Raw genomic sequence first — 22,046 nt, forward strand, 5'->3', positions numbered from 1 at the left:
CCACTCTCAGTGTGAAACCACCAGCACCACCACTCTCAGTGTGAACCCACCACTCTCAGTGTGAAACCACCAGGACCACCACTCACAGTATGAAACCACCAGGACCACCACTCTCAGTGTGAATCCACCAGGACCAACACTCTCAGTGTGAATCCACCAGGACCAACACTCTCAGTGTGAAACCACCAGGACCAACACTCTCAGTGTGAAACCACCAGGACCACCACTCTCAGTGTGAATCCACCAGGACCAACACTCTCAGTGTGAAACCACCAGGACCAACACTCTCAGTGTGAAACCACCACTCTCAGTGTGAAACCACCACTCTCAGTGTGAAACCACCAGGACCACCACTCTCAGTGTGAAACCACCAGAACCACCACTCTCAGTTTGAACCCACCACTCACAGTGTGAAACCACCAGGACCACCACTCTCAGTGTGAAACCACCACTCACAGTGTGATTCCACCAGAACCACCACTCTCAGTGTGAAACCACCACTCACATTGTGAAACCACCACTCTCAGTGTGAAACCACCAGAACCACCACTCTCAGTATGAAACCACCACTCTCAGTGTGAAACCACCAGGACCACCACTCTCAGTGTGAAACCACCACTCACATTGTGAAACCACCACTCTCAGTGTGAAACCACCAGAACCACCACTCTCAGTATGAAACCACCACTCTCAGTGTGAAACCACCAGGACCAACACTCTCAGTGTGAAACCACCAGGACCACCACTCTCAGTGTGAAACCACCAGAACCACCACTCTCAGTATGAAACCACCACTCTCAGTGTGAAACCACCAGGACCACCACTCTCAGTGTGAAACCACCAGGACCAACACTCTCAGTGTGAAACCACCAGGACCACCACTCTCAGTGTGAAACCACCAGGACCAACACTCTCAGTGTAAAACCACCAGGACCACCACTCTCAGTGTGAAACCACCAGGACCACCACTCTCAGTGTGAAACCACCAGGACCACCACTCTCAGTGTGAAACCACCAGGACCACCACTCTCAGTGTGAAACCACCAGAACCACCACTTACAGTGTGAAACTACCAGGACCACTACTCTCAGTGTGAAACCACCAGGACCACCACTCTCAGTGTGAAACCACCAGGACCACCACTCTCAGTGTGAAACCACCACTCTCAGTGTGACACCACCAGGAACACCACTCTCAGTGTGAAACCACCAAGACCACCACTCTCAGGTTGAACCCACCACTCTCAGTGTGAAACCACCAGCACCACCACTCACATTGTGAAACCACCAGGACCAACACTCACAGTGTGAAACCACCAGGACCACAACTCACAGTGTGAAACCACCACTCTCAGTGTGACACCACCAGGACCACCACTCACAGTGTGAACCCACCACTCTCAGTGTGAAACCACCAGGACCACAACTCACAGTGTGAAACCACCACTCTCAGTGTGACACCACCAGGACCACCACTCACATTGTGAAACCACCACTCTCAGTGTGAAACCACCAGGACCACCACTCTCAGTTTGAACCCACCACTCTCAGTGTGAAACCACCAGGACCACCACTCACAGTGTGAATCTACCAGAACCAACACTCACAGTGTGAAACCACCACTCTCAGTGTGAAACCACCACTCTCAGTGTGATACAACCAGGACCACCACTCTCAGTGTGAAACCACCAGGACCAACACTCACAGTGTGAAACCATCAGGACCACCACTCTCAGTGTGAAACCACCAGGACCAACACTCACAGTGTGAAACCATCAGGACCACCACTCTCAGTGTGAAACCACCAGGACCACCACTCTCAGTGTGAAACCACCGGGACCACCACTCTCAGTGTGAAACCACCAGGACCACCACTCACAGTGTGAAACCACCACTCTCAGTGTAAAACCACCACTCTCAGTGTGACACCACCAGGACCACCACTCTCAGTGTGAAACCACCAGCACCACCACTCACATTGTGAAACCACCACTCTCAGTGTGAATCCACCAGGACCACCACTCTCAGTGTGAAACCACCAGGACCACCACTCTCAGTGTGAATCCACCAGGACCAACACTCTCAGTGTGAATCCACCAGGACCAACACTCTCAGTGTGAAACCACCAGGACCACCACTCTCAGTGTGAAACCACCAGGACCACCACTCTCAGTGTGAATCCACCAGGACCAACACTCTCAGTGTGAAACCACCAGGACCAACACTCTCAGTGTGAAACCACCACTCTCAGTGTGAAACCACCAGGACCAACACTCACAGTGTGAAACCACCACTCTCAGTGTGAAACCACCAGGACCAACACTCACAGGTTGAAACTACCATTCTCAGTGTGAAACCACCACTCTCAGTGTGAAACCACCAGGACCAACACTCACAGGTTGAAACCACCACTCTCAGTGTGAAACCACCACTCTCAGTGTGAAACCACCAGGACCAACACTCACAGGTTGAAACCACCACTCTCAGTGTGAAACCACCACTCTCAGTGTGAAACCACCAGAACCAACACTCACAGGTTGAAACCACCACTCTCAGTGTGAAACCAACACTCTCAGTGTGAAACCACCAGAACCAACACTCACAGGTTGAAACCACCACTCTCAGTGTGAAACCAACACTCTCAGTGTGAAACCACCAGGACCACCACTCACAGTGTGAAACAACCAGGACCAACACTCTCAGTGTGAAACCACCACTCTCAGTGTGAAACCACCAGGACCAACACTCACAGTGTGAAATCACCTTGACCACCACTCACAGTGTGAATCCACCAGAACCACCACTCTCAGTGTGAAACCACCAGGACCACCACTCTCAGTGTGAAACCACCAGGACCACCAGTCTCAGTGTGAAACCACCACTCTCAGTGTGAAACCACCAGGACCACCACTCTCAGTGTGAAACCACCAGGACCACCAGTCTCAGTGTGAAACCACCACTCTCAGTGTGAAACCACCAGGACCAACACTCACAGTGTGAAATCACCTTGACCACCACTCACAGTGTGAATCCACCAGAACCACCACTCACAGTGTGAATCCACCAGAACCACCACTCACAGTGTGAATCCACCAGAACCACCACTCTCAGTGTGAAACCACCAGGACCAACACTCTCAGTGTGAAACCACCACTCTCAGTGTGAAACCACCAGGACCAACACTCTCAGTGTGAAACCACCATGACCAACACTCTCAGTGTGAAACCACCAGGACCACCACTCTCAGTGTGAAACCACCAGGACCACCACTCTCAGTGTGAATCCACCAGGACCACCACTCTCAGTGTGAATCCACCAGGACCACCACTCTCAGTGTGAAACCACCACTCACAGTGTGAATCCACCAGAACCACCACTCTCAGTGTGAAACCACCACTCACAGTGTGAATCCACCAGAACCACCACTCTCAGTGTGAAACCACCACTCACAGTGTGAATCCACCAGAACCACCACTCTCAGTGTGAAACCACCAGGACCACCACTCACAGTGTGAATCCACCAGGACCACCACTCTCAGTGTGAAACCACCATGACCACCACTCTCACTGTTCACAGTCGGAAACCAAAACACACTTAACTAAACACAAAACATCCATCACATCCCACCCTCACCCCTGATTGGAGGACCTCAAAACATTATACTGTGAATGTGTATAAGCCTTGTGTTTGGGGCAAATCCATACGTCACTGAGTACCACTTCATATTTTCAAGCATGGTGGTGGCTGCATCATGCTATGGGTATGCTTGTCATCGGCAAGGGAGTTTTTTGGGGGGATAAAAATTAATGGACTAGAGCTTAGCACAGGAAAAATTTGAGAGGAAAACCTGGTTCAGTCTGCTTTCCAACAGACACTGGGAGACAAATGCACCTTTCAGCAGGACCATAACCTAAAACACGAGGTCAAATATTCACTGGAGTTGAAAGATGACATTGAATGTTTTTGAGTTGCCTAGTTACAGTTTTAACTTTAATCAGCTTGAAAAATCTATGGCAAGACTTGAAAATGGTTGTCTAGCAATGATCAACAACCAACTTGACAGAGCTTGAAGAATTTTCAAAAGAATAATATGCAAATATTGTGCAATCCGGGTGTGTAAAGCTCTTAGAGACTTACCCAGAAAGACCCACAGCTGTAATCGCTGCCAAAGGTGATTCCAACATGTATTGACTGGTATGACTTCTTCTGTATATGAGATATTTCTGTATTTTAATTTTCAATAAATTAGCAAAAATGTATAAAAACATGTCTTCACTTTGTCAATGTTGAATTCAGACTGTAACACAACAAACTGTGGGATAAGTCAAGGGGTCTGAATACTTTCTGAAGGCTCTGTATGTCTACTAGACGAGGGCTGTTAGCCACACATGATAGAGCCCACAAATACATTTCAGGAGCATTTCACTTCCCGTCCCACAGTGCAGTGCAGGTGCTAAACTGAGTGTTAGATGCTCAAATAAAACCAGGGCCATTTGTAACACGTGATGTGAAAGTCTTCCATACTGAAAGCGTTGTATTGTCCTAGACTATACTCTCTGAAAGATGTATGGCTACTAGACTATACTCTCTGAAAGGTGTATGGCTACTAGACTATACTCTGAAAGGTGTATGGCTACTAGACTATACTCTCTGAACGATGTATGGCTACTAGACTATACTCTGAAAGGTGTATGGCTACTAGACTATACTCTGAAAGGTGTATGGCTACTAGACTATACTCTCTGAACGATGTATGGCTACTAGACTATACTCTCTGAAAGGTGTATGGCTACTAGACTATACTCTGAAAGGTGTATGGCTACTAGACTATACTCTGAAAGGTGTATGGCTACTAGACTATACTCTCTGAAAGATGTATGGCTACTAGACTATCCTCTGAACGATGTATGGCTACTAGACTATACTCTGAAAGATGTATGGCTACTAGTCTATACTCTGAAAGATGTATGGCTACTAGACTATACTCTCTGAAAGGTGTATGGCTACTAGACTATACTCTCTGAAAGATGTATGGCTACTAGACTATCCTCTGAACGATGTATGGCTACTAGACTATACTCTGAAAGATGTATGGCTACTAGTCTATACTCTGAAAGATGTATGGCTACTAGACTATACTCTGAAAGGTGTTTGGCTACTAGACTATACTCTGAAAGGTGTATGGCTGCTAAACTATACTCTGAAAGGTGTATGGCTACTAGACTATACTCTGAAAGGTGTATGGCTACTAGTCTATACTCTGAAAGATGTATGGCTACTAGACTATACTCTGAAAGGTGTTTGGCTACTAGACTATACTCTGAAAGGTGTATGGCTGCTAGACTATACTCTGAAAGGTGTATGGCTGCTAAACTATACTCTGAAAGGTGTATGGCTACTAGACTATACTCTGAAAGGTGTATGGCTACTAGACTATACTCTGAAAGGTGTATGGCTACTAGACTATACTCTGAAAGGTGTATGGCTACTAGACTATGGCTATTTGCAGTATCACGAGAGCAAGCACAGGAACATTTCACCTCAGTAAAAGGCTGGTTTATACTTTGTCTAACGACACGTCTGTAGACCATTTAGAATGTGACAAGTGTCTAAAAACAGTAGGTAACTAGACCAACTGTAAACCAGCCTTAACAGGGCAGGTGCTAAGTGGGTTGACGCTCAAATAATCACACCCTGATCTGTTTCACCTGTGTCCTCGTTATTATCTCCACGTTATTACCCCCCCCCCCCCCCACAGGTGTCACTTGTTTTCCCTGTGTATTTATCCCTGTGTTTCCTGTCTCTCTGTGCCAGTGTATTTATCCCTGTGTTTCCTGTCTCCCTGTGCCAGTTTGTCTTGTATTTCCAAGCCTACCAGTGGTTTTCCTGGTTTCCTGCTTTGCCTGTTTTTCATTTTGCTAGTCCTCCCGGTTCTGACCCTTGCTTGTTTTCTGGACTCCTGCCTGACCATTCTGCCTGTCCTGACATCGAGCCTGCCTGCCCTTCGGTATCTCCTGAACTCTGAACTGGTTTTGACCTTTTTCCTGTCCACGACCATTCTCTTGCCTACTGCCCTTTGGATTTATTAAACATCTAAGAGTCCAACCATCTGCCTCCTGTGTCTGCATCTGGGTCTCGCCTTTGTGTCATGATACAAATAATGCTTTAATTGATCTTTTATGTCACAAGATCTGTGGTTCATTATGTTCTAACATGTCACAAGGAAGCTCTGTGGTTCATGTTGCCTCACTGTACCATTTCTGCTGAGCATTCAGAAATGGGTCACAAGACTGTGTCAAAGGAAGTTAATGAGAGACAGAGAGAATTACACCTGGCATCATATTTCTATATATTGTGCACTTCAGTGTTATTTGGGTGACTTATAAAACACTAGTGACTCAATGAAACTCCCTTTGCAGTTATCCAAACATGTAAACAGTACTGTTTTTGTAATGCATCCATATTGCACAATGCATAAGTCTTCCTCATGAAATGAATAGCAAGCTTTGTCAAAATTGTTACTGTAGTATAACCTAATTCAGAAAAGCTACATTTAACACACAAGATGTGTTACTATGTGTGGAAAAAAAGTGGTGGAAAGTATTTAAGTAGTACTTTAAAGTATTTTTTACTAAAGTTGTTTTTGGGGCTATCTGTACTTTACTTTACTATTTATATTATTGACAACTTTTACTTTTATCTCACTACATTCCTAATGGAAATAATGTACTTTTTACTCCATACATTTTCGCTGACACCCAAAAGTACTCATTACATTTTGAATGCTTAGCAAGATAGGAAAATGGTACAATTCACCCACTTATCAAGAGAACATCCCCGGTCATCCCTACGGCCTCTGATATGGTTGACTCACTAAACAAATGCATCGTTTGTAAATGATGTCTGCCTGTTGGAGTGTGCCCCTGGCTATCTGTAAATAACAAAAACAAAACGTCTGGTTTGCTTAATATAAGCAATTTTAAATTATTTTTTACTTTTGATACCAAATACGTTAGGACTTTTTAGGTATTATTTTACTGGGTCACTTCCTAGTAACTTCCTATTAAGAAATCTTTACTTTTACTCAAGTATAACAATTGGGTACTTTTTCCACCACTGAAAAAAAGATCGTGTCATCAAAATAAGGAATAAGTCATATTTTTATCAGAGAATACGAGACAGCACATGACTTTGTATCATGTGTTTAAAACGTAGACTCATTTATCCCCGCCTTCCCCGCCTTGCGGCGATCTGATTGGCTGTCCAGAAAATCCTGACTCTTTTTTTTTTCCAACCCTGTGATTTGCATAAAAATCCTCTCCCCAATGCAACGGCTACAAACAGTACCGGAGACTTCGTGACAGCAAGTAATAACAAAACGGTAAAGGTAATCAAACTATTTTTAATTTAAGATGATACTTTTTTGTTGTTGTTATTTTCAGTGGTCTAATGGGCTACTGTTACTGTAGATTTACTTCAATTATTTTGGAAATGGACAGCTAGCTTACCTAGCCAATGTTGGCAGCCATAGGATCGACAAACAGCACGTTTGCTGTGATTTGCGCAACTGTAAACAGTCGCGGCAGTTGGCCAATTTATACAAAGTGTTAATATCATCTTTGATATTTCAAGACCGTGTGGGCAAAAACATAAACATCTAGCTTGTAACTTGATATGCAGTGATGATAATACATTTTGTGCCTTTTTCCAGGATAGAGGATCATGTTTACGTCGACCCTAGCCCTTCTGGGCCTCAGTCTGGGACTTGTGGCTAATGCTTTCCCAACACAACAGCCTGAAAACGGGAAGAACTGGGTGGTGATTGTCGCTGGCTCCAATAGCTGGTACAACTACCGACACCAGGTAAGAGAGAAGTTAGACTAGTACATTTTGAAATCTGTTAATGTACACTTGACTTTTAGTTGAGTGAGTCATTGTTGTAATCTTTTACCATGTTTACATTCCAAATGGCTCCCTATTCCCTGTATAGTTCACTACTTTTGACAAGGGCATTAGTATTACACTATGAAGGGGGAAATGGGACTATTCGGGACATATTAGTGTATCAGTATTTGACCAATTTAACTTTATCTGCCTAGACTTGAAGGTGACTTTCCCTTTTATTGATAAGAGGGACTAGACTTGTATAGCTGTAATTGGCCACTATATTACTAATGTAGCTAGTGCTTTTTAACATTGTATGAAGCAGTGACTCATCCCTACCTACATGTACAAATTACCTCATCTAACCTATACCCCTGCATATTGACTCAGTACTGGCACCCCCTGTATACAGCCTCGCTATTTTATTTGTTATACTTAGTTTTTTGGTAAATATTCTTTAATGAACTCTTTCTTGAACTGCACTGTTAAGGGCTTGTAAGTAAGCATTTCACAGTAAGGTTGTACTTGGGAGCATGTGACGAAGTTGCATAATAATCAGTAAACATACACATGTGCTTCTCAATCAATAACGCCTCATTCTCGTTCAGATAATCAAATGAATAGATGCTGTGATGGATTATTTATTGAGTTTTACCAGATTTTTGTTGACTGGCTGTGTTCCTAGCTGCTGCTCTGTATTTAGCAGTTGACTGACTGGCTGTGTTCCTAGCTGCTGCTCTGTATTTAGCAGTTGACTGACTGGCTGTGTTCCTAGCTGCTGCTCTGTATTTAGCAGTTGACTGACTGGCTGTGTTCCTAGCTGCTGCTCTGTATTTAGCAGTTGACTGACTGGCTGTGTTCCTAGCTGCTGCTCTGTATTTAGCAGTTGACTGACTGGCTGTGTTCCTAGCTGCTGCTCTGTATTTAGCAGTTGACTGACTGGCTGTGTTCCTAGCTGCTGCTCTGTATTTAGCAGTTGACTGACTGGCTGTGTTCCTAGCTGCTGCTCTGTATTTAGCAGTTGACTGACTGGCTGTGTTCCTAGCTGCTGCTCTGTATTTAGCAGTTGACTGACTGGCTGTGTTCCTAGCTGCTGCTCTGTATTTAGCAGTTGACTGACTGGCTGTGTTCCTAGCTGCTGCTCTGTATTTAGCAGTTGACTGACTGGCTGTGTTCCTAGCTGCTGCTCTGTATTTAGCAGTTGACTGACTGGCTGTGTTCCTAGCTGCTGCTCTGTATTTAGCAGTTGACTGACTGGCTGTGTTCCTAGCTGCTGCTCTGTATTTAGCAGTTGACTGACTGGCTGTGTTCCTAGCTGCTGCTCTGTATTTAGCAGTTGACTGACTGGCTGTGTTCCTAGCTGCTGCTCTGTATTTAGCAGTTGACTGACTGGCTGTGTTCCTAGCTGCTGCTCTGTAAAGTGACATAATACATTCTAACTCCCTCTCAATTAATCTGACTATGTGATTAGTGGGGTGACTTGTTGCCTTTACATGATTAGTTTACTTCGTTCCCCCTCCCCCTCCCTAGGCCGATGCCTGCCATGCCTACCAGATCGTCCACAAGAATGGTGTTCCTGACGAGCAGATTGTCGTGATGATGTATGATGACCTGGCGACCAATGAGCAGTGAGTATTCTATTTCTGTTCACCTTGTTAAAAAGGTGAAGAACTAAGCAGGCAATGTTCTAGGGTTGCTGTAATCCAGAATAGATTGTCATGAAGGACTACACATGGTCCTCTCAGGATTATAAATGACAACAGCCCTATCTACTCTTCAGATTTAGCCAGCTTCAGTCTGGCTTTTATTATGGGTTGGTTCTGCAATATTTGCATTCCTGAGATGAGAGCAGAGCATTTGTTATCCTTGTTTTGGGTGCATGATAGGCCTAAAACATTTCCTCGTGGCGTACAGGCAGCAGCCAAGCCCTGTCGTTCTATGCGCCACTCGGGCTCTCGCAGTGGTCTAAAGGCAATGCATCTCAGTGCAAGAGGTGTCACTACAGTCCCTGGTTCGAATCCAGACTGAATCACATCCGGCTGTGATTGGGAGTCCCGTAGGGCGGTGCACAATTGGTCCAGCGTCGTCCGGGTTTGGCCGTCATTGTAAATAAGAATTTGTTCTTAACTGACTTGCCTAGTTAAATAAAGGTTAACTTTTTAACATTTTTTTTTATAAACAATTCTAGACGCACTTGCGGTCAGACACACCATCCAGTAAACCGCTTGAGTGTTTCTCAAAAAGTACCTTATTCCCTATACAGTGCACTAGTTTTAACCAGAGCCCTATGGACCCTGGTCAAAGGTAGTACACAATAAAATGAATAGTGTAGCATTTGGAAGGTGGGCAGTTTAGAGGCTCACTAAGACACGACTGACTCTCAGTCACAAGGATCTAATTTAGCTGCTCTTATCACGCTGGGTATTATGGTGCCTGGGATGGGCCATGAGATTCAGGGTTTAAGGTGGAAGACAATTTATCTAATATAAATTTATTTTCTCTCTTGTCCAGTAGCTAGTAGCAACATTAGTCATTGGTTAATTCATACGCAGGTATTGGAACCGCTCATGTCAATGACTGACACGCATTTGAAATTGTACTTGTCTTACTGTAATCACTAGATAGTCATATTGACCTACTTTGATGCAGGAGGTGTCGTAACTTCTCTGGGATAGGTGGCAGTATTTTCACGTCTGGATGAAAAGCGTGTCCAAAGTAAACTGCCTGCTACTCAGGCCCAGAAGCATATTATTAGTAGATTTGGATAGAAAACACACTGAAGTTTCTAAAACTGTTTGAATCATGTCTGTGAGTATAACAGAACTTATTTGGCAGGCGAAACTCCGAGGACATACCATTCAGATTTTTTTTTTTGAGGTCACTCTCTTTTCAATGGGTTTTCATTGGGAATCCAGATTTCTAAGGGACCTTCCTGCAGTTCCTATCGCTTCCACTGGATGTCAACAGTCTTTTGAAATTGGTTGGTTTTTCCTTTGAGAAATGAAGTAGCACTGTTCAGAATGAGGCTCTAAAGAAGTGTACTCTTTGTTAGAGGCGCGTGACCTGAGGGCTCGCTACACTTTGTTTTCCTCCGGTATTGAACACCGTATATCCTGTCTTAAATTTTATCGATTATTTACGTTAAATACCTAAAGTTGTATTACAAAAGTAGTTTGAAATGTTTGGACAAAGCTTACAGGTATCTTATGAGATATTGTAGTCACGTTGCGCAAGTTGGAACCAGTGTTTTTCTGGATCAAATGGACGTTTTGGATATATATTGATGGAATTAATCGGAACAAAAGGACCATTTGTGATGTTTATGGGACAAATTGTAGTGCCAACAGAAGCTCGTCAAAGGTAAGGCATGGGGGGGGGGGGGGTGTCCCCTGTAGGGTGTTGCGGTCATATAATAAATCGTATGGCCTGTTTCCTCCAGGCACGTATCTGATTTGGATTATTTACCCTCTTTGTTTTTCAGAAACCCCACCCCAGGGGTGGTGATCAACCGACCGAATGGGACAGACGTCTACAAGGGAGTCCCCAAAGACTACACTGGAGAGGTGAGTGGATGGAAAATGGAGCATTTCAAATGCTTTAAAAAAAAAAAAAAAGGTGTATGTATATATATTTGTCAGTGCTAATATCATCACACAACAATCAATGCTTTATATAGTACTGTTCAAGAAGTTGAGACTTTTCCCCAAGTTGCCGACATGGATCTCAAGTCAGAACTGTCCTCAGTGCCTGTTCTCTGTGTACTTTACAGGCTGTTACCCCTGACAACTTCCTGGCTGTGCTGAAGGGTGACTCTGCCAGTACTAAGGGGGGTTCTGGGAAAGTGCTGAAGAGGCAAGTGATTGGAGGGGAGCAGGTTGTAATATATCATAGGATTACCACAGTAGGGTGAAGTTATCCCAGAACTTTAAAGGTAGTCTTCTAAAATGAAATGTAAAATCATAGTTATAAAGTTTCTGGACAGAACGTTCCATTTGTAAACTTTCCCTGGGGAAAAACGGTCTCTCAGCTTGAAAATGTGATTGTGTCATATCTTTCAGTTCAAAGGAAAAACACCTGGCTTATCAACTTATTTTTCTTTTCCTGTTGGCAGCGGTCCCAACGATCATGTGTTTGTTTACTTCACTGATCATGGTGCTCCTGGGCTGCTGGCCTTCCCCAATGACGATGTAAGCACTTTTACACTTCCTGCTCGTCTACCAGGGTTCTTGTTATTTCTCTCTCTCTGAACACTTGCTCGTTGGCAGAAATGGAACCTTACCCCTCTGGCCAAAAGTAGTGCACTATATAGGGTGTGATTTCAGACAGTGCCTTTTCTGTCCATGGATGGCTGGCTGAATGACCTAGTTCTGCTCTCTGTTAAATAAAAAGCTGCTGTGTATTTGAACTAATATTCAGAACAGTTTATGAGTTAGGGTGTTGATGATTTAAAACATCTCATATTTTAAGCCTGGTTGAATAAACCTTATGTTCTGTCACTCAGCAGAAAAGTTTTGTGGTAGAGACTTGAGTCACTGAACAAGACGAGGGAGTACTCCTCCCACAATGCCTTGGGCAACCTAGGATCTTGTGACTGACTCTTGTGGCTCTACCTCATGGGGTCTAGTGCCTCTTTGTTTTTAAAGTTCATGTACTGGAAGAAAAACAGAAATGAAACTATTTCTGAAATGTTAATTTTGCTTCTACAGCTTCATGTTGCCGACCTCATGGCTGCCATCAACTACATGCACGAAAACAAGAAATACGGAAAGGTGCGGAAGTTTAAACCTGTTATTGTTTGTGGACGTGGAGCGCCAATCACATTTTATTTATTTTTTTATTTATTTTACCGTTATTTTACCAGGTAAGTTGACTGAACACGTTCTCATTTGCAGCAACGACCTGGGGAATAGTTACAGGGGAGAGGAGGGGGATGAATGAGCCAATTGTAAACTGGGGATTATTAGGCGACCATGATGGTTTGTTCATTTGATTGATTTGATTTAAGACTAAAGTTATTTAGAGATGATAGTCCTGGTTTGATAGTTTCCCCCCCCCGACTGACTGGACTTGTTGTGTTCATTGATCTTCCCTGCTCTCACAGTTAGTGTTCTATATCGAGGCCTGTGAGTCGGGATCAATGATGACCAAGCTGCCTGCCGACATCGATGGTGAGTTACGCTGCGCTTGAACCTCCCTGGGACTCGAGTCACAGGGAAACTATCCCGAAAACCCTGACGGTAATAACAGGTTAAACAATAACGGTATCAGGGGTGTGTTTCAAGATACTCTTGACCGCTCTTTGACCAGCCAGGTCACCAGTGATACAAGTCATTTATTTGACGTCCATGTCGGGAGATGACGTGGAAGCCAGCCACTAGGGGCAGCATTGAGCGCTGTTATCTTCAAGTAGATTTCAGTGAGGATCTGGCGCCAAAGGTTACATGTTGGAAATGATGCAGACCATTACATTGGAGCTTCCATCAATCTGCTAAATTTTAAAGCTGATCCAGTTAGTCTGCCTACTCAGAGGTTAATGTCTAGTCACCCTGAACAGGGCTGTGTTTGGCTGCTCACTAAATCATGCTCTGAGGTGAACTTTCCCCTAGGTACATATCTAGGATCAGCTCTCCCAATCCTAACCTTAACCATTAGTGGGGGAAATGCAAAACTGACTCTAGATCAGCGTCTAGGGGCAATTTCTACCTACTTCCCAAATCAGCCCTTGGTAAGAGTCTGTTCAGATGGACCATTAAGTAGAACGGGTCACGTGTACATAAGGTTTCATACAAGCAGATGGCAGCTACATTGTGTTGGGGGGGGGTCTCCTGTCTGGACTAGATCCCTGTCTCTGTAGTCTCCTGTCTGGACTAGATCCCTGTCTCTGTAGTCTCCTGTCTGGACTAGATCCCTGTCTCTGTAGTCTCCTGTCTGGACTAGATCCCTGTCTCTGTAGTCTCCTGTCTGGACTAGATCCCTGTCTCTGTAGTCTCCTGTCTGGACTAGATCCCTGTCTCTGTAGTCTCCTGTCTGGACTAGATCCCTGTCTCTGTAGTCTCCTGTCTGGACTAGATCCCTGTCTCTGTAGTCTCCTGTCTGGACTAGATCCCTGTCTCTGTAGTCTCCTGTCTGGACTAGATCCCTGTCTCTGTAGTCTCCTGTCTGGACTAGATCCCTGTCTCTGTAGTCTCCTGTCTGGACTAGATCCCTGTCTCTGTAGTCTCCTGTCTGGACTAGATCCCTGTCTCTGTAGTCTCCTGTCTGGACTAGATCCCTGTCTCTGTAGTCTCCTGTCTGGACTAGATCCCTGTCTCTGTAGTCTCCTGTCTGGACTAGATCCCTGTCTCTGTAGTCTCCTGTCTGGACTAGATCCCTGTCTCTGTAGTCTCCTGTCTGGACTAGATCCCTGTCTCTGTAGTCTCCTGTCTGGACTAGATCCCTGTCTCTGTAGTCTCCTGTCTGGACTAGATCCCTGTCTCTGTAGTCTCCTGTCTGGACTAGATCCCTGTCTCTGTAGTCTCCTGTCTGGACTAGATCCCTGTCTCTGTAGTCTCCTGTCTGGACTAGATCCCTGTCTCTGTAGTCTCCTGTCTGGACTAGATCCCTGTCTCTGTAGTCTCCTGTCTGGACTAGATCCCTGTCTCTGTAGTCTCCTGTCTGGACTAGATCCCTGTCTCTGTAGTCTCCTGTCTGGACTAGATCCCTGTCTCTGTAGTCTCCTGTCTGGACTAGATCCCTGTCTCTGTAGTCTCCTGTCTGGACTAGATCCCTGTCTCTGTAGTCTCCTGTCTGGACTAGATCCCTGTCTCTGTAGTCTCCTGTCTGGACTAGATCCCTGTCTCTGTAGTCTCCTGTCTGGACTAGATCCCTGTCTCTGTAGTCTCCTGTCTGGACTAGATCCCTGTCTCTGTAGTCTCCTGTCTGGACTAGATCCCTGTCTCTGTAGTCTCCTGTCTGGACTAGATCCCTGTCTCTGTAGTCTCCTGTCTGGACTAGATCCCTGTCTCTGTAGTCTCCTGTCTGGACTAGATCCCTGTCTCTGTAGTCTCCTGTCTGGACTAGATCCCTGTCTCTGTAGTCTCCTGTCTGGACTAGATCCCTGTCTCTGTAGTCTCCTGTCTGGACTAGATCCCTGTCTCTGTAGTCTCCTGTCTGGACTAGATCCCTGTCTCTGTAGTCTCCTGTCTGGACTAGATCCCTGTCTCTGTAGTCTCCTGTCTGGACTAGATCCCTGTCTCTGTAGTCTCCTGTCTGGACTAGATCCCTGTCTCAAGCAGTGGTGTAATAAGTACACAAATCTCATACTTAAGTAAAGATACCTTTTTTAATAGAAAATGACTCAAGTAGAAGTCACCCAGTAAAATCCTACTTGAGTAAAAGTATTTGGTTTTAAATATACTTAAGTATCAAAATGTAACTGCAAAAATATATTTAAGTATGGGAAAAGTAAAATTCCTTTATATTAAGCAAATCAGATGGCACTGTTTAAAAAGAGAAAAATAAATAATTTGTGGCTAGCCAGGGACACGCTGCAACCCTCAGACATCACTTACAAACGAAGCATGTGTTTAGTGATTCTGCCAGATCAGAGGCAGTCGGGAGGACCAGCGACGTTCTCTTGATTACTTGTTTCATATTAGACCATTTTCCTGTCCTGCTAAGCATTCAAACTGTAACAAATACTTGGTGTTAGGGGAAAAAACTACTTAAGTAGTATTTTGACTTAAGTACTTTAAATCACTAGCCTTGAGTGACCGACATCCCATAACGTTGTATTGTTACCCACGGGCTTAAGTCTTTATTGTCTACCGTACATCATTAAACCATGATGAAGTTGTTTCATTACTACTTTAAAACACATATATGTATTTTGTTCTTGTGTATAATCAATCAATCTATGATTGATGGTGTATATATGCAGTGTCCTGGATCCATAGATCCTGTTTTAACGCTCTCACTGTGTCTGACTCTCCTTCAGTGTATGCCACCACTGCTGCCAACTCTCATGAGTCGTCCTATGCCTGCTACTATGACGATAAGAGGGATACGTACCTGGGGGATTGGTACAGCGTTAACTGGATGGAAGACTCCGATGTGGTGAGTCTGGTACCGTGTTAACTGGGACGGAAGATGTAAACAGTCCTCGATTTAAGCACAAGTCTTTACTGACTGTGTTTCTGTAAAGAAACGACTGCTGTTGGCTATAGCCGTTACTCCGATGTGTTTGACCCAAAATAAGGGGCAGGACATCCTTAGCCACTCACTGTCATTTCTCTTTGTAATGTCTCTTTCCCCGACTGCTGTCCAGGAGGACCTGAGCAAAGAGACGCTGATTAAACAGTTCAAGATCGTCAGGAGCCACACCAACACCAGCCACGTCATGCAGTTTGGAAACAAGGTGAGGGATTCAGAGGGGACACCGAGCTATTTCCTGTTGACACGTTCAGGCTACGTTCAGGCTATTTCCTGTTGACACGTTCAGCTGAGGAGTCACATGATATTATAGTGAAATGGTTGCTCTGCCAAGATTTAGATGTAAAGGTTTTTCAAAGAGGGTTAACAAACCTCGACTTCCTCACTTCTGTTCAGATGGTTAATGTTTATGTTCCAGTAGATGATTTAATGATCTCGGCGGTAACGCGTTCTCTAGACTCTGGCCCGTATGAAGGAGGAGTTTAACCTGTTGAGGACAGAGGGCGCTGTTTTCACTTTGGGGGATTTATCTGTTCTCTAGACTCTGACCCGTATGAAGGAGGTTAACTAGCTATATGTATCTGTTCTCTGACCTGTATGAAGGAGGTTAACTAGCTATATGTATCTGTTCTCTGACCTGTATGAAGGAGGTTAACTAGCTATATGTATCTGTTCTCTGACCTGTATGAAGGAGGTTAACTAGCTGTATGTATCTGTTCTCTGACCCGTATGAAGGAGGAGGTTAACTAGCTATATGTATCTGTTCTCTAGACTCTGACCCGTATGAAGGAGGTTAACTAGCTATATGTATCTGTTCTCTAGACTCTGACCCATATGAAGGAGGAGGTTAACTAGCTGTATGTATCTGTTCTCTAGACTCTGGCCCATATGAAGGTGATGGCCTTCCAAGGTAATGTCAATGCCGAGCCTGCCACCCCCATGACCCTGCAGCCCATAGCGGAGCCGGACCTGACCCCCAGCCCTGATGTTCCCCTGGCCATCCTAAAGAGGAAACTGATGAGATCCAACGACGTCTTTGCCACCAAGAAATACTCCAGCATGATTACGTCACACCTCAAGGTAACGGACAGGAAATGCGTTTACCTTATTTTTTTCTTGTAATATATGTATATATTTTTCTTCTCCTCTCCAAAGGAACCTGGGTTGTATTCAATTGGGCACACCGTAACAAACTGAAAACAAGTGTTCCCTCAATGATGTTCAGATGGCGTCGTTCTGTTCGTGTCTAATGAACATGACCCAGACTTTATCATCAGGTGCTTCTGTTATTTCATAAAAGTGGAGACCTTGGAGAACTGTTTTTTAAAATTAATTTTTCCCCACTAGGTGCGCGAGCTGCTGGGAGAGACCATGCGCAGGGTGGTAGAGACGGTGACAGGAGAGGAGATCATGACCCAGAGGGTTCTGAGTGCCAAGCTGGATCTGACCCAGCATCAATGTTACCAGGCTGCTGTCAACCACTACAAGACACGATGCTTCAACTGGCATATCACTGAGGTACAGGCCTGTCTGTCAAATGCATTTATAAGACCAGCTTTTTTTAACATCAACAGTGATGTTAACGTCACTTCACAGGAACTCAACCTAGAGCGGTCCATGGTACCAACTATGACACTGCCCCAGCACAGAACTATTTTTAGTTCAATCAGTTATTTGAAAAGGGACAGATAACAGTATTGACCCATTTGAATACACAAGTCCGATGCACCGTCACTTAAGCCTTCATTTATTTCAGTGTTTGGTCACCCCATATAACTGTCTCTAGTTGATTTGTGGTACTGTTAAGTTCCTGTCTCCGTTGCGTTGATCTACTTCTCTTTCCCAGACTGGTACCCGTGTACTTCGGCCTGAATAACATAAATACGTCACTGAATAACAAACTCGCAACCAATCAAAGCATATTTTTACAGACTTTTTAAAATATATATATATATTTTTTAGATGCGTTTACTGTTAAACTAGACCCCCCCCCCCCCCCCCCCCTCTCACATGACCACGGGACTTTTAACTTTACACAGAATGACAGACTTAACACTGACTTGTGTGGAGGAAGTAGGAATGTTGTGACTTGTATGTACTTTACAGTAAAATTACAGTAAACGGTTTACTGTAATTTTTTTGTAAAATTATTAACTTTTTTTATTATTCCCAGTATGGCTCAGAACTGTTTGTGTGTGTATATATATATATATATATATATATATATATATATATATATATATATATATATATATATACACACACACAAACAGTTCTGAGCCATACTGGGAATAATAAAAAAAGTTAATAATTTTACAAAAAAATTACAGTAAACCTATATATATAGAAGTTGTGATGTTCTTGTGTTGCAGTATGAATATGCTCTGCGACACCTGTATGCCCTGGTCAACCTGTGTGAGGGAGGATACCCGACAGACAGGTACTGTACCAGTCCCAAGGCTGAGTCCTAAATGTCTCCCTATATAGGGAAGGGGTTCGGAAACTTTTTTATTTCTGTGGACCCGGGGAACCAATTTTTTTATTTTTGTGTGATTGCAAATTTATCAGGGACCCAATGATCAGAATATAAATGTTTTTTGTAATTGTGCATCAAGGAGGTCAAGGCTTTCTATGGCAGTGTGTTGCCAGATGGACCAGGACTCTGGCCCAGGGAAGGAAAAAAAATTATCGGCCCATCTCTTGGCATCAAAGAAAATGCTGCAATTTTTCCATGAGGAAGAGGGAACACTGCAGTTTTAAAGCTTAAATTACAGTGCATTTATGTTTAAAGGAAATATATTTTTTAGGGGGGGGGTATAATTGAAGTGTGGATACTTGTAGGCTGAATGGTGAATAATGAGGAGTGAGAAAGTTACCCCCCCCACCTTAACACTATCAATGTCAAGACGAGTTATTAAGTAAATACAGAAGGTGCACTAATGCCCGGTTGGCAAACTCAGTAATATTTGGTATATTGTTTTAAGGTTTATTTAGTTTTCGGGGAGCTGCTTCCATAGACTAATCATGTCATTTTGTGTCACCCTGCTCAGTATCCTGATGGCGATGGAGAGTGTGTGTCACTTCAACTAAATGGATCTGAATGACCACCCCTCGGATCAGGTTGCTGTGCCTCCAGACAGGAGGGTCTGAGACGACAACCACTTCTCTTTGCACTGACAAGGAATCAAGTTTGACAAATCTTTTTTTCACACTGATATACTATTTTTTTTTAAATATGTTTGATTTTAAACTTTTATTCCCTGGATTTATTGAGACATTTAAATGTGGGTTTTATTTTTATGATGAATTGCACGATCACTGTGAACGATTTTGTTTGTTGTTTTACTCCTGATTTTTATGAAAACTGAATCCAATATCAACATTTTCTCCCTCTGGTGCCTGAAATTAGTGGGTATACTAATTTTGCAAAACGGCCCTCCCGGTGAAGGAAAGGCGCCCTGCGTGAAATTCTATGAGAAACAGTGACCTACACTCTGAATAACCTAAAATGATTAATCCCATATTGGTCTTTCAGTCAGGCTAACCCAAGCTGTACTGTGGAAGTAGTGTAATAGTAGGCCTACTATTGAAACAGATAAATGAAGCTGTCAAATGACTCAGAAATTCACAGGTTTCATATTCCCTTCTCCCTGCACTTTTTAATAGAACATCAATTTCTTTAGTTTTTCCAAGTCCATAACAATGCTTAAACCACATCAGAAGACCACTTTTGGGGTCTGGTGAAAAATCTAAGAAATGTGGACTTGAGTGTAGCTAACCTCTTAATTTAAAGTGCTCGGGCACCTGACACTGTTTGGTTAGTAGCGTTTCTGTAGCCACTGGATGAATCTCCTTCTGCCATGTAGGGATAGCTAGCTTAACATTTTAAATTGAGAAGGTTTTTGGGGAACATGTCTTTCCATCTACCAGAAGACTGTTGGGTTTGTCATCAGCATCGCTATATTTTTCATTAATTGTTTGATACCTGGACATTTTTCTTCATAATATGAGTCTTACCTTGATTCAAAGTAGCCTATAGCCACAATCCCATTAGAAACCTGGAGGAAATAATTGGGTTCTATTGAATTTTCTTTGTTTGTCCAGCAGACGGGCGTTAATTATCCTAGTCATATTAGCAACCCGTGATACATTTTTCTAACGGATGTTTCTGTCCCTGAAAACACGTGCATGTACGATGCGCATTTTTAGAATGGTGGTTTACCGCAAATTGTATTTTTAAACCTTCTCATGGGGGGTGGGGGTGTGCACATTGAAGCACTGAAAATGTGACGAAATGATACGAAACATTTCTGATCTGCTCCATCAGCTTTATTAATTGATACGGTGTATACCTACACTACTTTGATAAGCGTTGTGGCGATTTTAAGAAGTGAGTATAGGCAATGCCCACTGAAGGGAGGGGGAAAGTGGGTATACGGTTTATACCTGCATATACCCTCAACTACTGCTTAGGTGTTGGCTCTGCTATACGCCAACATGAGCCCGTTATCAGAACTGTGAATGACGGAGTAGGGTGACGCTGCCCCTAGATGCTGATCATGGGTCAGTCCCCCCCCCCCCCACTAATGGTTAGGATTGGGAGAGGGGAAGCTGATCCTAGATCTGAACCTAGAGAGAAGTTCACCCCAGAGCGTGACTGGCCTGTAACAGGGTTGAATCCTACAGCGTCATAATCCACTCGCGTTAACTTCCATGCAGACTCCTGTAAAGGCTCAGGATACGGTGTTGTCACAGGGATGTTAAACTAAAACCTTGATAGTTAGAACAAAATGTAAAGGACTTGTGTACACTAAATTGAGCCACAAGGTGTAGCGGACCACAGCCATGATAAACAAATATAACACATGAACTCCAGATTATTATTATTGCTTTTATACAACTGGTTGCCAGCCTTAGAGTAAGATTCTTTCCCAAACCATTTACATTTTTAAGAAAGCGTGAAAGTACATTCACTAACACTTGTTGTCAAGTGCAATTTTTAGGTGTTCTCTGGTTGTTAGTTCTATTCTCATTTGATCGGAATGTAAACAAAACGGCCCAAAAGCTGATTTGACCCTGCAAAGTTCTAGAACTATGGCAAACAATGGTTGCTATGGAGACTCAATCACTACAGACTGAAAGCTGAATCGACTTCACACTAGCTGCATGTGTATGTTGTCTATCATGGGCAGGCTAGACTCTCTTAACAATAGGGATTCCAAACCAAAGGGTTGTATAATATGAATTACCATAGTGGCTCTCTCCATCTAGTCTACCCCTCTGTGTCGTAACTAGTTAAAGTTTAATCAAGATATTGACAGTCAAATAATGGTTCCTCTTCTGTTGGGAGTAATTTGTCATATTAGGATTTATTTATTTTTAAATGAATTTTGAGTTTTAAACGGTGTACCTGGTTTTGCTGAGGAAAGGTAGAGGCCATAGACTGGATTCTATATGTTAAACGTCGAGCCACCGTATATTATCAAAAGCAATAGTGATTATCTTTTAATTTTCTTTTAAAGTTGATGCTTGCTGAAGTTTCTGCATGACTGGCTGTATAAGATGCCAAATGGGGCAGAGCACAGTTTTTAGGAATGTAGAAAGGCGAGATGGACATCTGGTGGAGGACTAAGGTTTTGAGGAGTTGACTGCAGGAGTAACAGAGCAAACTAGAATGTATATGAAATGAATGTTCACTCTTTGGAACTTGAGAAATAAAACTGACTGTGTTCAAATGTATTTGTATGTCTGACTCTTTTAGATTTGTCCTCAAATTTAGTGACTTTACAAACAATATAGAACATAATATATGTTCAGTACATGAAACACCTGCTCTTTCCATGACACTGACCAGGTGAAAGCTATGATCCCTTATTGATGAAGAGGAGGAGACCAGTTAAACAAAGATTTTAAAATATTTTCTTTAACCCTTCAGACATGGATTGTGTCTGTGTGCCATTGAGGGTGAATGG

The 22,046-nt window shown here is 43.5% G+C and overlaps 1 protein-coding gene across 1 annotated transcript; it reads left to right on the forward strand.

Moving 5' to 3' along the window:
• Nucleotides 1-7,286: 7,286 nt before the first annotated feature.
• lgmn (legumain) lies at nucleotides 7,287-21,813 on the forward strand. Its single transcript, XM_055865578.1, has 14 exons — nucleotides 7,287-7,387; nucleotides 7,712-7,863; nucleotides 9,415-9,512; nucleotides 11,366-11,447; nucleotides 11,654-11,736; nucleotides 11,996-12,071; nucleotides 12,591-12,653; nucleotides 12,986-13,052; nucleotides 15,860-15,978; nucleotides 16,190-16,279; nucleotides 16,951-17,154; nucleotides 17,422-17,592; nucleotides 18,447-18,514; nucleotides 19,125-21,813. Exons 2-14 carry the CDS (start codon nucleotides 7,723-7,725, stop codon nucleotides 19,162-19,164), a joined length of 1,302 nt encoding a protein of 433 aa, XP_055721553.1. The 5' UTR covers nucleotides 7,287-7,387; nucleotides 7,712-7,722; the 3' UTR covers nucleotides 19,165-21,813.
• Nucleotides 21,814-22,046: the final 233 nt, after the last annotated feature.

Source organism: Salvelinus fontinalis, chromosome 16, assembly GCF_029448725.1.
Source record: "Salvelinus fontinalis isolate EN_2023a chromosome 16, ASM2944872v1, whole genome shotgun sequence".
NCBI classification, from domain to species: Eukaryota; Metazoa; Chordata; class Actinopteri; order Salmoniformes; family Salmonidae; genus Salvelinus; species Salvelinus fontinalis.